This window comes from Agaricus bisporus (genome assembly GCF_000300575.1).
Source record: "Agaricus bisporus var. bisporus H97 unplaced genomic scaffold AGABI2scaffold_2, whole genome shotgun sequence".
NCBI classification, from domain to species: Eukaryota; Fungi; Basidiomycota; class Agaricomycetes; order Agaricales; family Agaricaceae; genus Agaricus; species Agaricus bisporus.
In genome coordinates, this window is record NW_006267355.1 from 1,840,961 (window position 1) to 1,861,270 (window position 20,310).

At 45.2% G+C, this 20,310-nt stretch overlaps 5 protein-coding genes across 5 annotated transcripts; 4 read left to right on the forward strand and 1 right to left on the reverse strand.

Annotated features, from left to right (window-relative positions):
* Positions 1–1,993: 1,993 nt before the first annotated feature.
* On the forward strand, positions 1,994–2,869 carry AGABI2DRAFT_115406 (hypothetical protein; the record flags this gene model as incomplete). Its single annotated transcript, XM_006458316.1, has 1 exon — positions 1,994–2,869. One exon carries the CDS (start codon positions 1,994–1,996, stop codon positions 2,867–2,869), a length of 876 nt encoding a protein of 291 aa, XP_006458379.1.
* Positions 2,870–3,481: 612 nt separating this feature from the next.
* Positions 3,482–4,838, reverse strand: AGABI2DRAFT_115407 (hypothetical protein; the record flags this gene model as incomplete). The annotated part of the gene is made up of 7 exons (XM_006458317.1): positions 3,482–3,593; positions 3,652–3,761; positions 3,812–3,922; positions 3,977–4,102; positions 4,155–4,238; positions 4,296–4,409; positions 4,479–4,838. 7 exons carry the CDS (start codon positions 4,836–4,838, stop codon positions 3,482–3,484), a joined length of 1,017 nt encoding a protein of 338 aa, XP_006458380.1.
* Positions 4,839–5,221: 383 nt separating this feature from the next.
* On the forward strand, positions 5,222–9,047 carry AGABI2DRAFT_148845 (hypothetical protein; the record flags this gene model as incomplete). Its single annotated transcript, XM_006458318.1, has 12 exons — positions 5,222–5,552; positions 5,616–5,778; positions 5,850–5,892; positions 5,944–6,219; positions 6,274–6,653; positions 6,713–6,926; positions 6,980–7,256; positions 7,309–7,664; positions 7,724–8,111; positions 8,239–8,570; positions 8,625–8,862; positions 8,935–9,047. The coding sequence occupies 12 exons, from the start codon at positions 5,222–5,224 to the stop codon at positions 9,045–9,047; spliced, it is 3,111 nt and encodes a 1,036-aa protein (XP_006458381.1).
* Positions 9,048–15,165: 6,118 nt separating this feature from the next.
* Positions 15,166–17,097, forward strand: AGABI2DRAFT_48421 (hypothetical protein; the record flags this gene model as incomplete). Its single annotated transcript, XM_006457629.1, has 3 exons — positions 15,166–16,197; positions 16,255–16,767; positions 16,819–17,097. Coding segments are annotated over 3 exons (1,824 nt in total), but the record flags the coding sequence as incomplete, so codon positions are not given.
* A 1,480-nt stretch (positions 17,098–18,577) lies between these two features.
* Positions 18,578–19,632, forward strand: AGABI2DRAFT_64658 (hypothetical protein; the record flags this gene model as incomplete). The annotated part of the gene is made up of 2 exons (XM_006458319.1): positions 18,578–18,928; positions 18,988–19,632. The coding sequence occupies 2 exons, from the start codon at positions 18,578–18,580 to the stop codon at positions 19,630–19,632; spliced, it is 996 nt and encodes a 331-aa protein (XP_006458382.1).
* Positions 19,633–20,310: the final 678 nt, after the last annotated feature.

A 20,310-nucleotide genomic window follows, 5' to 3' on the forward strand; every position in this document is an offset into this window, starting at 1 on the left:
CACGGACGCATGAAACACCTAGACCTGCGCTTCTACTGGCTCCGGGAGGCTGTTGAAGAAGGACTCATAGATCCTTTATATGTTTCGACTCACGAGCAAGTGGCCGACATCCTTACCAAGGCTGTGGCAAAGAAGGTAGTTGAGTTTGCTGTTCCACTATTAGGACTTGAGTAGACTGGCTAGATCAAGGGGGTGTGTTAGAGTGAGCAAGCAGTCTACAAGTGTTACTGATGGACTTAGATATATGCGGACGAGTTTAGTCACATGATAGCTTAGTCATGTATGGTTGAACTTCCCTGTGGACGCTTCAGAGGCCTTAGCTTCTTACAGTGTATCCACAGGTGAGTACAAGTTATTAGAACTTAATATAGCTTCTTACAGTGTATCCACAGTTTGTCCTTGGGATTGCTCAGTCAATTCCTATCCGTTTGACTCGCTTCTAGGCTTGTTAGGATCTATCGTTCTACACTTAACAAAGGCTTCAAATGCCTCCGACTTAGCTTTGAGCAGATAGACTGCCCGGAAACGTGTCGCGTCGTCAATGAAGGTGATCCAGTACTTGTAGCCTGAGTGTGAAGCGACTGGGAGCGGTCCGTGAAGATCTGAATGCACTAGCTCGAGAGGAGAGCGATTGTGATTCAAGGAGGAGGGAAAAGGAAGAGAATGCATCTTGCCAGCCAGACACGGCTCACAGATCGAGTCAGGGGACGAGTTAGACTCGAGTTTGAGCCCGGAAACTAGATCCTTACTGATCATAGACTTCACATCAGCGTAGTTGTGATGAATAAAGCGACGATGCCATAGCGAGAGGTCAACCGGGAGAGTAGAGACAGAGAATGCAGTCTCAGAAGTCAGAGTTGAGCCGTCGAGCTCAGCAGAGTTGTTGGAATGGATAGTGGCCGTGAAAAGCGAAATCCCTTTGCATTGGAAGTCAATAGATTGAGCGGAGATAGTGATATTGAAGCCCTTGTGTCGGGCAAGGTAGAGACATGATAAGAGATTACTCCTGAGGTCAGGAACATGAAGGACTCTCGTAAACTCGACCGCTCTAGTCTCTTTTCCATTCACCACCGGTTGAAAGACAACAGACCCTACACCAGCTGAATAGACAGTAGAGTTGTCAGCAAGGCGGATAGGGATACGATGAGGGGAGTAGGATTTGAACCAATGGCGGTGAGGAGTCATGTGGGATGTAGCACCAGTATCAGCCAGCCAGAAAAAGTCAGCATCAAGCTGTAGTGGTGAGGATGGTGAGGAAGATGATGAGGGAGAGGATGAGGGAGAGGAATAAGCACCAAGAGCGGATGCTCTCAGTGGAATATCAGAGCCAGGAGAGCCAGAACCAGTAGAAACATCCCCAGGAGGAGTGGGTGGTGTCTTGACAGCTGGAAGAGCTGCACCTATCCCACTCAGATGGCCAAGTGGCCCTTTGACATTACTTTTAGATGTTCCAGGCAGTCTGGAGCGCTCCTGAGCGCGTTTTTTTGCGTTCTTTCGCTTCCTGCACCTCCGAATGAGCAATCCTAGTGACAACTGTGGACAGACTGTAAGAAGCTAAGGCCTCTGAAGCGTCCACAGGGAAGTTCAACCATACATGACTAAGCTATCATGTGACTAAACTCATCCGCATATATCTAAGTCCACCAACTACACTTGTAGACTGCTTGCTCACTCTAACAAGAATCGCAAAGACAGAGATGAATACCACAGCAAACTGAACCTTGCTCCCACAACGGAACCGAACGCCTTGCATCTGTTCACAGCAGGCGTCAAACACAAGTTCAATCCGAGCGTGCCCGTGCCGCATCGAACCCACTCGCATATCGCGCTTGTCACAGTCTTCAAAGGACAAGCCATCACATCTAAAACGAGGGCCGCCGGAAGGCGGGTCAACGATGAAACTATTGTCGGATGGTCAACATTTCTGGCATTAATCAAAGTGCACAAGAAGCTTCAAAAGGGATGGCCTATTTCCAAGGTCGTCCTTTACACTATGTCCCAGTTGATAGTTAAGAACTTGATGTCAATGAACTCCAAACCGCTCGGATCACAGCTTTCCATTGCTGTATCCTTCGCCTTCGACGCGATCGCCACAGACTTCCCAGAGGTCGATATTGAAGTGCGAGGCTTTAACAAATCGTGGGCCACGGCTCCGGGTACCTACACAGAGGACTCGGGAATGTTACAGCCGTTGGCTCAAAGAGCATACCATTCAGCGGAGACCGCAAGGACGTTTACAGAGCGCTCTCTTTCATTTCCTCAATCTGCCTCATATCACTACACCAGGCAGAAAACAACGCGAGACGCCATTTACCTATGGCAAACCGGTTTCCAACAAGGAGTCTGCACGCCGAGCGAGCCGCCACCACACATGCCGTCTTCGGATGGTATAGGAACGCGCTCAGGACCTTCGGTCTGCTCGCAGGTTCAAAGTTCATCATATCATATCAAGTCTTGTTTCAAGGGCAACAGCTGGTATGACATTACTGACAAGGAAGGCAACGAAGTACTTCCAAGTCACCTTCAAGGCGGCCCATGGTTCCAAACATATCAAGCAGTTAAAGCTGCCAACAATTCGCCACTCTTCGCTCGTCTTATGCGAGTTATGTGCAACCATGCACCGATAGGGGAATACAGAGTGAGGTTCTTCCCAAAGAAACCTTACAAATCATGCCAATGCGATCTTCGGTCACCGGAGATGAGGCAACATCTACTAATGGTCTGTCCTCTGTTCGTGAGGTGGAGCAATCATTATGACTTGGACGGTATCACTACTATACGTGGACTTATTCTGTTCCTCCAAGATAATCCCCAAGCGTTCAGTTTCGAACCTGTTAGAGTGAGCAAGCAGTCTACACTTGGTTGTTGATGGACTTAGATATACACGCCTATTCCAAAAAAATGTGGCTCAAACGTAACGGAGTCACCCTGGTCACCATCAGGGCTTCCGTCACGTTTACCTGTGCCCAGCTAGAATCTATAATAAGTTGCACTAATAGGATGCTGGTACCAGCTCGGCTGGGAGCCAGGAACGACTGAAACGTAGCAACCAGCTGGTTGACTGGGTAGGTCAGGGGTGAATTTGAGCATAACTGCATCATGAATCCCGGGGTTGACACCAGGCCAAAGCACCTTTGGCTGACGTAGCTTGCAGGATATCAACGGAGGGCTCAATGGGCAGATGCTACGTGAGATTAACATAGGTGTGTTGTGGATACCCGTATTGAAGCCAGGCCAAAGCAGCAGCCATTGATGTGGCTCACACGACGTCAACTGATGGTCCACAGGATACATTTAGGTGCTCCATGATGTGGCATGTACCAGTGATAGTCCAGCCACGACGTCATTAAGATTCTGATTTCGGGGAATGATCATCCCTCTCTAACGAAATAGAACACTGTTCAGACCATGTTTTAAGCATCTTTGTAATAGCAAAATCATCTATTATATGCGAGAGTAGCTTAGTAAGTTATAAGCTAAATTAAAGGCTGTCGTCAATAGCCTGTTGAAAGACCGAGACATGCTTGGGAATCGTCGTCTTGTCTGTATAGTTGTAGGTTGACCTGTCGAGCTTCAGCATCTTTGCCAATATCCTGATATGGAAATATATCAGTATCTCGTCATAACGGGCAATCATAGTGGAAAACGTACTTTCGAATCCCATCAGCATTGTCCTTGGCTTTTTCTCTGCAGCGAGCCAAGCATGAGTCGACGTCATTCCAGTATGATAGACCGGAGCCGCTTTTCGAATAAACGTTGCGCTGTAATGCTGTTGAAGTGGACAATAAACAAATGTAAACAATTGACTTACCAAAACAGCAAGTCGGGCACAAAGGGGAACCGAGACTGTGCACTGGGATCCCTCAATAACTTTGGATGAAAGCTGATAGATAGATAGATTATCATCTATGCTCTTTCCGATCTATAGGCAGTTTTCAAAAAAGAAGTTTAAAAAAATATACAGATGGTATTATACCAGCTTCTTGATGCGAGAACGGGCTTGGGTTAGGGCTTCCGATATAGCCGCCTTGACAATACTCAAAGCATATGGGTCTTGGTTGAGGTTAGACGGAATATTGGCATTGTTGTTTCGGATGATAGCCTGATAGAAGGGATGAGAAGATATGACATGCCGGGAGAATGGAAATACTCACCAGTACGATGTCGGTTGAACTTCTCTTGTATTTGTGTAGCTTTTCCGACAGTAGTACACCGAGACTATAAGCAGAAATAGTTTTCTACATCGCATCGGTCATTCAATAAACAACAGTTATGATAGTGAGGGTAGTACGTACATGCAAAGCTTCATCCACAGTGAACCGTGGTTGATGGATCAAGACACGGTTGACTTCATTTCTCATTGCTTGAATGTCAACGAAAACGAGGCCCAACTGTGTACTCATAGCGGCCTGGTTCGAGAGTAAAATCAAAGAGTCATAATGGGTCAGACACGTAGTGGGGAATTGTTAGAAACTTACCTTCATGAAGGTATCAACTTCAGCCAGTTGATACGGCTGTAACTTGGCACGACGCGCTGCACGGTCAACACTAACCCGCGTAACCCTTTGTATTTGAGGCGTGTTAAGAGAGTGCGCGTCGCTGGCATTCTCCAGTCCAGCTTGCACTGCTGGAGGGGATGCCGTGTTAGCACTGTTGTCCTGGTCTGAGTTAAGGAAACCTGGCGCTAAGTCAGCTTCGACATGGCCGAACACATCCTCTACATCATCGCTGTCTTCTTCGAGAAACTCGTCAAGTAGATCATTGTATGTCTTTGGTGGAGCAACTTGCGTGGGCAGCGGTGTGGCTGGGGAGGAGGTATTGGATGTAGCTGACGACATGGCGGAGTGAGAGGAAGAGCAGACAAGGAGCGGGGACCAGAGTGGCGCGAGCTTTAAAAAATTTAAACGAAATTTGAAAAAATTAAATGGAATAATCAAACTTGAATTTTAAAGACCGCAGGTCCGTGGAAGTTGAGAATGAAAACATCGGCCAATTTTTTTGTGTTTACTTCACGTTCGAATGGCTCGAGGCCAGAAACAAGCCCCTTTACCAGACTGTTGAGTTTTCAAAAAACAATTCTAAGCGGTAACTCACTCAAAACAAATCAGGTTTTGAAGAAAATCCTACCCTTGACCTGATTCGGTGCAAGATATGCCCTTCCCGGATTCACGTGAGCTCTGGTACTAGCAGCTGGTTGGCTCGTCGTTGCTGGAAGAATCATATGAAAACAATCATCCATAAAAAAGCTCAGCAAGCTGTAGATGACGCGTACCATGAGGAAGCACAACAGACTTTGGCTCATCATCAGTCTGTTCCTGCACAAACGTTACAGCCTCCTTCATCTCCCGCCTGCACCCAGGAAAGCCTTAGCTTTCAAGCACAGTTTTGGAAAGAGTATGACGCGAATCCAACGGCGGTTTTGATGGGATCAATGGGCAAATTGGACGATGCTATCCGTTTACACCTCGAAGCTGCACTAGATTATCAGTTAGAAAATTGGGCGGCATGGACAGATGTGGGAAATATGGAGGAGGAAACGGATCTTGATACAGGTGACTTCGACCTGGGAGGGGATATTGAGTATGAAGATATCACCAAGCCTGGAGATACCACAGCAAAACATGATAACGATGCGTGGTTACCATATCCATCGAAGGTCCACTTCCTGCTTGATATGATCGACACACTTCCAAGACTTCGTATTTCTGGATCAATAATGAAGACTATTTTTTGGCTTCTGAGGGAATGTGAAGTTGAAAACATACCGTCGTATAAAAAGTTTCGTGACATGCAGGAGAACTTGCGAAAGGAGGCGGGAATACCTACGATCCAATGGCAATCCCCTCAAGGAATACATTTTCGTTTAACGACCCTATTGCACTGGTAGCAAACGTGAGTCAGTAATTTCGCTGACTACAGGTAAATAAAAGACTCACCGAGTAGGATTGGACCAATCCTCTGGTTGCACCACACTTGAGGGTATATCCCAGTATTCCAAAGGATGGTATTATCTCAGAAACTTGGCACGCATCCAAGTGGCGGAGAGATATGGACCGCCGGTTCCTCAGTCCCATGTATGCCAACGGAGATCAGCATTTCTATGTTGACGAGCTGGCAAAACTCAAGGATGGCCGATTTGTTGTTCCTATCCGATGGCTGATGAATGAGGCAGACCATAGCGTGTATGCCGATACGTGGGTCATCCACATCAGTGGGGATGTGAGTATCATATTATCGAAGGTGTGAATACACTCACAGTCTTTTTTATGCCAGTTGTTGGCCACGATCGACGATGCGAATACAGTCTTAATACCTGCGAGCAACTTGGAATTCAACATGCTCGATCTTCAAGACAGGACCGAAATACCTACGTGGAGTGCGGAAACTATAGCGGCAGGTCACCCTCAACGAATGCCTAACCCTGACAGAGCTCTCGCAGATGGGGATGAACTGTATACAAGCTTCATTGACATTTTTGGGGACGACGTCTCTGGCAATCAGTCAAAAAGTTGGAACAAGCATTGGAATGTGTATATTACGCACCGAAATCTCCCTCAAAAGATGCTCCAACAGCAGTATAATGTCCATTTTGTCTCGACGTCGCAGCATGCCTCCGTCTCCGAGCAATTCCATGGGATCTATGAAAGAATCAGGTAAGCGTCAACGTGCCTTTTCACAATGTTGAGTCACTCACGCGCAAGGCGCTGATTAGATCAACACATGATCGCCCTGTCAAGATTAAACAAAGGCCAGGTCGCGATATTCAAATCAGATTAAGGCCCTTCTGTGGGCCAGGAGACAATCCGTCGCAAAGTGAGATTACCGGGCACATTGGAGGCAACGGCAACCACCCATGTAGAAAGTGCCATGTAGGAGGCACTCAGAAGGACAAGGAAACGTTAGAGGGGTTTCGGAGATTCTTTGAGGTATTTCGAGGCTTACAAGGATGCTTCTTTCAACTCACGAAGCCCTTTGCCAGCCAGGAATACCCCGATCTAGTACAGAAAACATAGCTTGCTTGGAGGCCCAGCTTGCAGTAGCTTCTCTTGGAAAAGCGCAACATGTAAAAGAGATGCAATCAGCTTCTGGGGTTAAGGATAGTTTTACGCAACACTGCATTGACTACTTCCTAAGCCACTCACGGAGTTTCCACAAAGAAAATCCAACCGTAGCTCCGGAACGTATCCAGGCCATTCTTCAAGGCTGGGTATCAGGCAACTCCGGTCTTGTGTACAATCCGTACCTCCAAGCCATTGGTAAATCATTGGTTTGAATCAATTATCTGACAAACATTCTGACAGTTTATAGACTGGGATATTACACACGACACTCCAGTCGAACTGCTCCACACAGTTTTACTTGGAGTCGTCAAGTACAGTTGGCATATGGCCCATACCTCCTTCAGTGCCGAAAACAAAAAGACTTATACAATGCGATTAGGAGCAACTGAGCGGAGAAGTTTATCTGCTGATGCGTTCCAAGCACCATACATGGTTCAATATGCAAATTCGCTGGTTGGCCGACAACTGAAGGTTTTGGCACAAGTAAATACCTTCCATATCCACGACCTTGTTAGCACAAACATATATGCATTGGCTCGGGCAGTGGGTGAGCTCACGGCTCTTCTGTGGTTTCCTGAGATTCGAAACATGGAGATTTATTTGGTATGTCTTTTGCTATTCAGTTCATTTGTTATTTATCTAGTTTTCTAAATAATACACAGTGCGACATACGCACCGCAGTAGCAAATGTACTCGACTATGCTGCACTTGTCAATCCCTCGAAGATAATCAAGAAAATTAAGTACCATTATCTAACACACATTGAGGAGGATATACAACGGTTCGGACCACTTATTGGTGTTATGACGGAGAACTATGAGTCTTACAACTCCGTCTTTCGTGCATGCTCTGTTCTCTCCAACCACTTGTCTCCAAGTCGGGACATTGCGCATCAGTTATCAAGGCAAGAAACTGCAAAACACATACTTTCGGGGGGTTCATGGTTTTCTCACTCATCGAATGGCTGGGTCGAACCAGGTTTTGGAGTACAGAGACTTATCGAAGCAAATCCCCATTTGCGTCGTCTTCATGGCTGGCCGGGATCATCAAGTGACTCGCCGCTGATACCTGGTGAGCATGGTTTTCACTGTTTTCTTGACGCTCGCTACATAACTTACAGGACATACCGTGCTCAATCCAAAAGTGAAAACTCATGCTGGCAAATGGGAGTATAAAGCCCTCCGCTGGACTGAAACTTCTGGCGTTAAAGCAGTGAACCCAGATCCTGAATGGGAGTCGCTTATGTGGTATCCTTGTAAGAAATTAATTTCTCAATATAGCGATGCCTGCGGGGTCGGATCCTGGGTGTTCGCAACATCTCCTTTTGCTGCGGCTGATGAAACTCTAACAGGAAAGATTGTCTCCATTCTCCGTTGCGTCAACAATGTATCTCAATGCATCGTTTTACTTGATGTCTTTGAGATGGCTTCTACACGCCACCCTATCTTTGACATGCCGGTGTTGAGTAGACGACTTGGAGAAGCAAGAGTAGTGGCTGTTTCTGGAAAAGTAAGTTAATCATAATGTATGATTTTGACGTGCTCAACCTCTTTCATTTTGCAGGCAATTCTGTTTGATTACAATGTACAGCACGACTGCTATGCTGCACGTTGCTCTAGTAACCCCCAGGAGCTGATTCAACAAAATCATGCTCAGGCAGGAACAACGCAAGCTGTGATCGTCCATGCGGCACCCGAGCAATATGTTATCAACACCCATTCACTTCACAATCCCCATCTCATTCGTCAAACGGTGTCTCATCAGCTCATTGCACCTGTTCTCAAGCACATTGATCGTGACTGTCTGCATAACGAGCAAGCAAGGAGTCTACAGACTGCCCATGGGCAAACAGGAATTAACAATCAAAATGAAGTGGATACTCAAGAAGCTGCAGCCAACCAGTCATCTTCAGCCGATGCGACAGCGGCTGACTCATATGGAAGACAGCCTTCGAAGAGGAGAAGATTCGAAGCCGGACTTTCATGACAGGTCTCCGTAGTCGATAATGATATTTTCTTTGTTACGTGCTTGGTAGTAATCAGGTTAATATCATGTTATATTAATGTGTTTACCATGCTTCTATGACATGGAAAGGGTGCTGGAGGACTCGTATGGACTGCGCTGGGATACAGATGCATCCACATATATATGACCTGACAAAATACATGGGGATCTACTCGGAGCTCACCCTATTCCGTCATAGATAAAATATGGCGGCCAGGTTGGCAATTCCCCCATGGCCAGGCTTACTCGCGACGTTAAATTAGAGCTACTCGATACCTGGTCACGTCGGCTCCGCCACAGTTGTTAGCCCAGGTAAGTCCGACATGACCCTTTGTCAGGACCAGCCGACACTAGATTCGGAGCCAGCCTGATTCGTCCACATCAGTGATGGGTGATACCGGAATGGGCGTGTATGCGGACGAGTTTAGTCACATGATAGCTTAGTCATGTATGGTTGAACTCCCCTGTGGACACTTCAGAGGCCTTAGCTTCTTACAGTGTATCCACAGGTGAGTACAAGTTATCAGAACACAATACAGCTTCTTACAGTGTATCCACAGTTGACCTTAGGATTGCTCAGTCAGTTCCTGTCCGTTCGCCTCGTTTCTAGGACCGTTAGATTCGCCACTGCGTCACGTACATTCCACGTTCAACAGAACCACCGGAACTGCCGCGACTTGCGGACGAAAGCTGGCCGGCGTACAGGAGAGAGTTAGAGTTGGCTAGAGATGCAGAAAATAAAAGGAGAAAGGAGAAGAGGCTTCCTCCATTAGTCGGGCTGATCTTCTTGCACGAGTCGATCGAGTTCGTAAGATATTGGAATGTGTGGGAGATAAATGACGGATGGGGAGATATCTTCTACACGGCGATGAGAGAAATCAAGCCTGTGTCGCAGGCGGTGTTGAAAAGAGGTAGAAGACGGATGATTTTCTTTTATCTTGTGTATGAACGTTTCTGTTTCTTGGTTTACTTAGCTGTACTTGTATCCAGATTCGAACAGTCTCTTCTTTCTTTTTCTTTTTCTCTTTTAGCTTCGACCTTGTTAGCTGGATACTTTCGTGTAGAGTAGTTAAGTACAGGTGATGAAAAGTACGGGGAACGCGTCATGGCACCCTTTAAGTAGTTTTGAAATAAACTATGATGATTACAAAAAAAAAAAAAAAAAAATCATGTTCTTTTCCCCATACCGACATCTCTTTCGAACCACGTATACGACGATTACAATCAAACGAAGACACTGAAGAAAAAGAACTGGATCCAACAAACCCTGAGGACTTACCCACATACATGAAACCTTTTGCCCATCTTTTCAACAGAAAGAACTTTGACAAGCTTCCGGAACGAACGGAATGGGATCACGAAATCAACTTCACGGAAAACGCACCAACGGAAATATCATCGAAAGTTTATAGCATGACACCACTGGAAAGAGAAGAGCTGGACAAATTTTTGGATGAAAATCTGGCTACCAGTCGAATCCAACCATTGAAATCACCTTATGCTGCACCATGTTTTTTCGTTCCCAAGAAAGATGGTTCATTACAGTTATGTCAAGATTACAGGAAACTGAACGAGATCACAATCAAGGACAAGACGCCACTACCCCTCATCAGCGAAGTATTAGATCAACTCAAGGACGCCAAGGTTTTTAACAAATTGGACATCATCTGGGGATACAACAACGTTCGGATACGGGAAGGAGATGAATGGAAAGCAGCGTTCTTAACGAATCGCGGATTATTTGAACCAACGGTCATGTTCTTTGGAATGAGTAATTCCCCCGCCACCTTCTCACGTATGATGGCGACAATCTTTCGAGAAATGATACGAGACGGATCTTTAGCCAACTACATGGACGATTTCATTATTCCAGCAAAGGACGATGAAGAATTGGAAGCACGGACTATACATTTTCTTAAAATCACGGAGAAACACAATTTATCATTCAAACGGACGAAATGCGAGTTCAATGTCTCATCAACAACGGTGTTAGGAACGGTTATTGGGAATGGAAAGGCAACAATGGAAGAAGAAAAGGTCAAGGCAATACGAGATTGGGCGGTCCCTACCACGGTCAAACAAGTCGAAAGCTTTTTAGGTTTTGCCAACTTCTATCGACGATTTATCAAGAATTTCAGCACCATCGCGCAACCACTAAACGAACTGAAGTCTAAGAAGGGGGAGAAATGGTATTGGAATGATGAACAACAACAAGCTTTCGAACAAATCAAGCAAGCTATCGCCAGCGAACCGATCTTAGCGTTACCCAAGGACAAAGGACAATTCAGAGTTGAAGTAGACGCATCAAACTATGGAACAGGAGCAGTACTATCACAGGAACAGGAAGACAAATGGCATCCAGTCGCCTTTATGTCAAAAACATTATCTGAAGCCGAACGAAACTACGAGATCTACGACAAGGAACTACTAGCCATCATAAAAGCTTTGAAACTATGGCGACACTACCTATTGGACGCAAAGGAGCAATTTGAGATATGGACAAATCACAAGAATCTCAAATATTTCCGAGAACCTCAAAAGCTCAACGCTCGACAAGCGAGATGGTACCTCATGTTACAAGAATACGATTTCCTCCTACGACATATTCCTGGGAAGACGAACACCAAAGCAGACATCCTGTCAAGACTAATCAAACCTGACACATCTAACGACAACCGAGGAGTAGAAATGTTCAAGGAGAAAATGTTCATCCGAAGGCTTGAAGAATCCATTCCCATCTATGACGTCACCTTACTCCACAATCGAAGATTCGGAATCATAGCCGATGAAACCTTACTTGAAAAGATTAGGAAATGTGAAAGACGAGAAACCAGAGTATTAGAAGAGATGAAGAAGCAGCCAGAGAAAGTATGGGAGAACAAAGGAATCATTTACCGACAAGGAAGGATCTATGTTCCGGATAACCAGGAAATCAGAGATTTCATTCTTCACGATCATCATAATTCCCCCGATGCCGGACATCCTGGAACGTACCACAACCTCTATATTACAAAAATACACATGTATTATGCAAACATTATGTAAACATTACCGTAAATGTAATTTACATAGTACACATATATTATGTAAACATATGTAAAAAAATAATTCAATAATATCCATTTTAAAGGTTTTGTTTGCATAAGGTTTAGATATATTTTAGATAATATACATGTACTATGCAAATTAAAATTACGGTAATGTTTGCATAATATTTGCATAATACATGTGTATTATTGAAATATAGAGGTTGTGTACTGAATGCTTGAATCAGTTAAACAGACCTTTTGGTGGCCCACGATCAAAACGGATATCAGAAGATATGTCAGAGGATGCGACATGTGCCAGAAGAACAAAACAATTCAACAACCCGATCACATCCCGCTTAATCCATTACCCATCCCCGACAAACCTTGGGAAGAAATATCTATAGACATGATCAGACCACTACCGAAGTCAAAGGAGAAGGATGCTATTATTGTGATTGTTGACAGATTTTCCAAAATGATCCACCTCGTTCCCACTATAGCAACGCCTCACTAGCCATGTGGGTGAACGGTAGTTGTTTACCTCCGATTCCAGTTTAGCTAGTGGGTCCATGATTGGCTGATTGGTCTGTTGATGCCTATCGACTGGAGTCTCGGGCTATCTTATCTGACTGACCCGAAGGTTCCTCCGTATGGTTGTAGCTTCTCAGGTGTGTTCCTAATGGGTCTAGGCATAAGGCACAGCGAAGCTTCCTTAATTATGAAGTCCCGACTATGTCCTTCGTCCTAGCTAGCACCGGTGTCACTTTATAACCTCTATTTGGATAGCGAATCCTCCTAGCTATGTGGCTATCTTTTCCCTACTGGTACAGGTTTCCCAGATAGGAGCCAAGGTTGGGTTTGTTACGTCTGAGATACTACACGGAGGTGATGTATGTCATGTAGCTGGGGTTACGAGATGTAGCTAGCTCACTAAATGAACTTATATCATCAGCAAAAAAGATTTTTTCTTAATTGTTCTTAATTGGTCATTAAGAAACAATTAAGAACGGATACCTTTCTGAATCTTCTTAATGATACTTAGGCCTGTGTATCTTAAGGTTCTTGGAAATGACTTAAAAGTCACTTAAACTGTACTTAGTTGATGTCTTTCTCATAGATATAAAAATATTGACATAAAGATAGATTAGTCAAAAGTCATATTAAAGTCACTCAAGTACATAATTAAGACACTTAAGGTCAACTAAGACAATAATAAGAAGCTTAAAAGTGAATAAGTCAACAAAGTGATTATATTAGCATAGTAAATAGAATACATTGGATACAATCTATACAAAAGGATGAGATGGGAAGATGAGGGAGTGATGATGAGGGAGTGATGATGAAAAAAGGAATAGTCTACAAGTAAGAAATCAGTATGAAAACATACAGAGATAGAGAGCACTCACCAGGGACCAGAGAATCTCTAAAATCCCCCCAAATCCCCTCCATACATTCCCCAATTATCCCCCCAATCATTCCCCCAATCATCTGCTCAAGTATCCCCTCAAATAACCCTCCAAAAATCCCCCAAAAAAGCGTCCTAAATAGGCAAAAAAGCGTCCTAAACAAGCTTAGAATTAGCTGGGAGAGAGCTAGGGAAGGGAAGGGAAGGTACTCACTTGAATATAAGCCTAGGAGAGCCATGAGGAGGGAAGGGGAGGGAGGGGAGGGGAGGAATGATGGTGGTGATGAGGAAGGATCAACGGTCATGCTCGAAACAGAAGTTCAACATGTCACATGACATCATGTGACTGCTGGACTTGGGATTTTCAAGTCAAAGTTCCTCAAATCTGAATTCCTGGACCTTGAATACATATATTTGCACTCTTAAATCATCAAAATTGGCGCAGGAACCAGTATAAAACATGACATTCTTGTCATGTTTTTCTATATCTCCAAAACCGGTATGTTTTCCGACTAAAACATACATATAACCTTATGTTCTTTTAATATTCTAAGATTTGTCGAAATAGGGCGGGCCAGCGGTGCAGGTGACAGATAGCGCTATCCGGATAGCGCCCTAATAAGAAATCAGTTCCCACGTGTTTGATTGGTTGGATAGCGCAACCGAGAGTGAGAGTGAGTAAATAGAACCAAATATCTCTCTAGCCAAGACACACTGCCGTCTCCTGCTCAGCTTCAGCATCAATCCCACAAAGAGCCTGCATGCGCAGCGAAAACTCTTATGACCTCAAGCAACTTGTCAGTCCCTCCTATGACGAACGAAAGCCCTGCTGCCGAGGCCACCAACAAGTAAGTGGTCATTATTTAAAAATAGTAGCTTCCTATTTGACGTTCTTTGATTCACACAGAACTCATTCGGACCAGGTGCATCAGTTCAACAACCCAACCAGCTCGATCCTCCTTTCAGGTGAGCTGAGTTGTGACACGCATCAACGTGTTACTGATGGTTTGTCACTGTCGCTGCCATCTCTTTCCCCAACCCTCATGATCATCCATTCCAGATGGCAACGTCGAGGTGTCCTCGGCTTGTCCATCCTTATCCAATGCAGACCGCAACGTCGAGGTGTCCTCGGCTTGCATGTCATTAACCCACGGTGCCTCGAAATCACCGTTGCTCCCTCCAACAACCTCGACAACTTCTTCCTTGCATGATGGGGCTAATCACTCCGCTACGGCAAGTCCTGTTCACAAGCTCGGCCGCCCCCAGACTAAACCTCTCATCTACGGTCCCAAATGAAAGCGTGGACGCCCTCGCAAAGAGAGTACCGGTCTGTCCGAGGACTGTACGGATGCTACGACCTCAAACCCTTGCCGTGGCCGTCCAAGGAAGCTACCAGCCTATGGGTCGGTAACAGTTAAGATGGTCCAGGATCCGCTGGTGAGTACTGCCTTTTCATGCCTTACAATTCTAAATGAGTAACGTTTGAGATTCTCTAGACTCTTCCTGGTCGTGCGGGCTCTAACGGAGTGAAACCTGCGCCATGGCAGCAACTCCGAGCTTTGCAGCCACCAGCTTCAGTGACGACTACCAAATCGTAAGTACTACAAGGATTATTTGAAGCAATAGCTACCTTATCTGACAATACCGTGTTTGTTTTAGGCTAGAAACACCTGCTTCAAACGTCCCGTGTGTCGTCACTGAAGACCCTGATCAGGAAGTTGAAACTGCTGACCTCAATGATGACGAGTTGGATGCTGATGGAGCTGGTATCGGACCACGGGATGAAGAATATTCAAACGATGATGAAAACGACCCCGAAGCAGTCGAGAATGTTGAAGATGGAAGTTTACCTGGGAATAGCGGTCCCCGGATAACACGCCCACACACCCGCCTTCAGCAGCCCGGTTGGCTAACTGATGAGTTTGAACGACTAGTCAAGGATTCAAAACGACGGGACAGTGAAGGGCTCCCTCCACTTTATCAGCAGGGGCTTTTCTGGTTCCCCACCCGCGCTCCTTTCTTTATTCTTCGCAAGAATTCACATGTAGATCCCCACGAACTGTACAGACCACGTTTTTTCTTGTGGGACCCACTATGTTTCAATGATATTTCTTGCCCGAACTGTAGGAGACCCTTGACTCGACAACAACATATACCGGCTCCACGGCGAGTCGTCGATATCAACTCGACCTTTTGGATGATCGGCTATCGATACCGATGTCATCACTGTCCGTTGGCAAATGGCCGTAGTGTTACGTTCCGAAGCTGGAATTGTCAAATCATGGACAAGCTTCCAACGCAACTCACAACCGAGTTTCCTGCATGCCTGAGCCACCGGAGTGGCATCTCAAAAGGTTTATTTGAGTTTATGAGATCATGTTTTCAAAATGGGATTGGATCGAAACAGTTTGCTGACATGCTTTGGGTACAACACCTTTTGGCATATAGCAACGTCAAAATTCAATATCTTTTACACGTCGAGAGTCGTAGAGAAAGCATGGACAGGTGGTCAGGGCAGAAGTTTGCCAACTTCAAACCTTTTGAAGACACAGGTCCGACAGGTCGTCACGGCTACACTCCCTCATCCAATTGGCTTCGCGACATGTATGATAGCTTCCTCGAAACACATCAGCAAGAAATCAATCAGCATATGTCGATGCTCTCGGGGGATATATGTGCAATCGACCACAGCCATAAGGTGAGTTGCAGGAATGTTCTTCTTCGAAACTCTTCTAAACAATCCATCAACTCAAAGGTCACAAAGCACATTGCTCGCGTCAACGGAGAACAGGTTTTTACGGGTCTCCTCACGGTCACAAACTCCTTGTCTGAAATCCGAATCTGCAACTTTGTTGCTACTAAATCACATTCCCAGTTTGTTGATGCACTATCACGTATGCGAGAATCTCTTACGTTGTACGGGCACAAGCAACCAATTATCTTCTACACTGATAACATGAATGACAAACAATTACTCGAAAGCACATTCCCGTCTCTTCATAACAATGTCATCCCTATCGAAAAATACGCCCATCTTCCCGCTCTCAACATTCCTGATGATGTACAGGTGTTTGTAAAGAGTGGAGTCCAGTCAATCAATGATGCCGTCTCGACGATTTTGAGTGAAGTGCCAGAGGATGGATCAGAGTTGGTTATTGGTTTTGATTCGGAGTGGAACGTTGAAATCGGGCCTCAGGGTTTTGTACGAAGCAGTGGTCCGACAGCCATAGTGCAAATGGCATTCAAGAAAAGGGTTTACATTCTGCAGGTGCGTCGACTCCTGCTACTCCGTGAATGCAAACTATAAATGTTCTGCTAGATTAGCGAAATGGTTAAAACTGGGAGCCTTCCCAATCAGCTTGAACTCTTACTTTCCAACCCGCATATTCGCAAGGCTGGGCGATCAGTGAATGCTGATCTTTTAGCGCTTCAGAAAGTGTGTCGTAAGCCTGCTGGTAGCTTCTGTGGTGCTATCGATCTTGCGAGGCTTGCAAAGGAGCGAAACATTGTGACGGATATTTCATCGACGACACTGGCAGATCTTGCAGCGCTCGTACTCAAAAGACGCCTCGACAAGAATACTTTCCTCCGAACAAGCGAATCATGGGAAAACCAGTCTTTGAATGCCGACCAGTGCTTGTATGCAGCAAAAGATGTGTATGCATCTTTAATGGTTTATCATGAAATCACGAAGTGCTATCCCTTACCTTCTCCACTCCTCGCTACTACGCCCGCTATGACACCGGTGCTCATATACGCCTCAAATATGGAGAAAGTGATTGCATCGGGTACCTTGTCGCTCCAAGCACATCTCACATCTTTTGATGGGATTAATATTACACACAAGCATGCACTTGTCGACGTGCAGCGTATTCATACTCCAGGTGCTAAAGTAAAATCCCATCATAAACGGACACTCAAAAGCTTCGGTGACCTCCCATTTGTGATTGTATGCGAACGAGACCAGTTGCGCACGTATAAACCCCTTCCATCTCAGGCTCTGCCTTCGAACACTACAATGACAGTAGTAATGAACCAACCAGTGAAATCTCGTGACTCGGAGTTCATTCATCATCAGAGTCAAGCCGATTTCTTTGACCATGAATCAGAACTAGATGGACTTATTTCGGTGCGAGAATCTCTGTCCGAGGACTTATCAGGTCCTCAGCTTACAACATTCTCTAATGTGTCTCACACTGAAACACATTCAACGAGTATCGAAGAACCTAAGCCCTCGAGAGATCAATTAGCAGACTTGGACTTTGCGGAGAAGAAGCTTGGCCCTGATAAATCTTCGGAGCTAAAGTCTGACCAGTCTCAGTGGGATCACGAAACCCATAGCCGAGTTCTCAAAGATCCATGGCATCTCTTTCATATGATTTACCTTTCCGCAAGTCATAGTCACCGAAAACAATTCACGCGAGAGCTTCGTGACGCTTTTTTCATACCTAATAAGTATGATTATCAGCGGCTAAACCAGTGGGGTGCAATGCAGAATCCTCCTCAAAGCTACGAAAAACTCCGAAACACGTCACCTGAATGGACTCGTACCCGATGTCGACATACTATTCCACCTCCTCATATACTCTACCCTCTTGTTCGAAAGGTTTTTCTCACCTATGGGACAATCCGGGACCAAACCACAAAACAAATCCTCTTTCCTACTGACTCACAATGGAATGCTGCACGAAACATTCTCGACTTGATCCAAAGAGGCTACGTGTCAGATCCTCCAAGGGTAAGCCTTTACACACAACTTGGGATTGACCAGAAGTCAGGATTAGCAATTTATCGATGTGCTCGGGGGACAAATGCGACTGAGGAAGGGGTACACACGCACATACGGCAATGGTTACCCAAATTTGGAGTATCGCTACGCCATGTCCAAGCATCACTACTCGATTTCACTATCCGGCACAATCTCTTGGTAATTTTGCTTACTTCTAGCTGGTCATTCAATCGGTGATAACATTTGTTTACAGGTAGGCACATACAACACGACAGGCCATCATTACCGAGGCCACTTTTCAATATGGCTTACCAATCAAATTCAAGATCTCGAGATCAGCCTTCGTGATATGTTCGAACAGCTGATTTGTCTTGATGGGTGGGTCAATGGAGAACTATACGTACCCACCAAAGAAGTTATTGGCATTTTACCTATCCCAGATAACGTGCGAATATCAAGTGGGATGGCATCCTATCACTCCGCGCTGAGCCAAAAACAGAAACACTGGTTTGTGGCTAGAATGCAGAACACGCAGAAAGCGGTCCTTCCAGTACACACACCGGCAGAACAGCTACTATACCAGCAGTTCATGGAAACCAAGGCAGCGTTCTCTCCCAAGTCTGGAGAACCACAGTGGCGTGATGCTGTAGTGATATGGAATCAGTTTGCTGATGGGACAACGGACGAGATTTATTATAAGGTGCGCTAATGGTTACATTTATATTATTGTTTTCTTAAATCTTTCACTCAATACAACAGCTCGTAGAACAGCTCAAGGTTTACCATGAAAAATGGAAAGCCTTGAGCAATGTTCGTACTCAGCTTTCACGAACTGCGGAAACTCGTCGGCCATTAACACGCCAAATTCATGATTCAAGTCGGAGCTCAATTGTTCCTCCTACTCCCACCAACATTCTCCAACCTCACCAAGCAAAATCCGGCTTTATCTCATCTTCGATTATTGTTTCCACTCCTCAAGCTGATGGAAACCGGTACTTTCCTGGAACAGGCACATTAAATCTCACGCGATTAGTCTCCAATGCCAACAATGGGCCACGACTCGACACCAGCCACACTCCACCGCTGGCATTCCCTGTCATACCTCCAAACCCTAGCTCACTCTCCGAAGGACCTCAAAAAGGTGATCTAGTAAGTAGTCCATGGGAGCAAGAGATTACAAACCGGGCGCAACAACGAATGGATTTTCGAAAGAAAAAAATGCAAGATCAGGTGGCAAGGAAGGGACGGAAGAAAAGAACATGCCGAAAATGTGGAAAGCCTGATTGTAAAGGTTCGCGTGCCGTTTCGGACTGCCACAATTCATGTCAGGACTGCGGGAATGTCAGTTGTCGGGGACGAAATACGCACCGGCCAACTTTGCCATGCTCGCAGGTCTGGGATTGATCTGAACAAATCATTATTCTTATGATTATCTATTGTTATCATTATCATTACCATGACTGAATAGAACTGCTATCCGATATGATGACCCTTTCATTAGTAAAAACCTTGAAAAGGGTCGTATCAAGATAATATTGCAAATCAGGTTAGATCTGGACTGATACCAGCGAGCTGGTCCTTGTACTCAGGGCAGCTGAACTGGACTAAGCACGACGCACAATGAATTATGTGCCGTTACATGAGAAATCATTAAGATTGATAAGCGGCATGAACGAGGAGAGCCTTTTCCCCTCCCTCCCTCCTTTTCTTTTCTTTTCTTTTCTTTTCTTTTCTTATTCATTGTGTCACCTACACCGCTATCCGGCCGATTTTTCCAGAATTTTCCGGTTAGTAGAGCAGGCTCTACAACGAGTCTATCTGCAGTTGACAATGACCCCCCCCCCCCATGATGGAATCTTGATATCTCCATAACGGGTATGTTTTCGACAAAAGCTTATATATAAACTTATGTTTTTTTAATATTCTAAGATTTGTCGTGATTTTTCCGGAATTTTACAGGCAGTAGAACAGAGCATATAATTAATGTCTCTCTAAACATATTTTATAGTGAACATAAAATTGTCTACACTCGAAAAAGTTGATGATCTTGATTTAACTTTAAGCTTCTGTTGAAAGATTCTA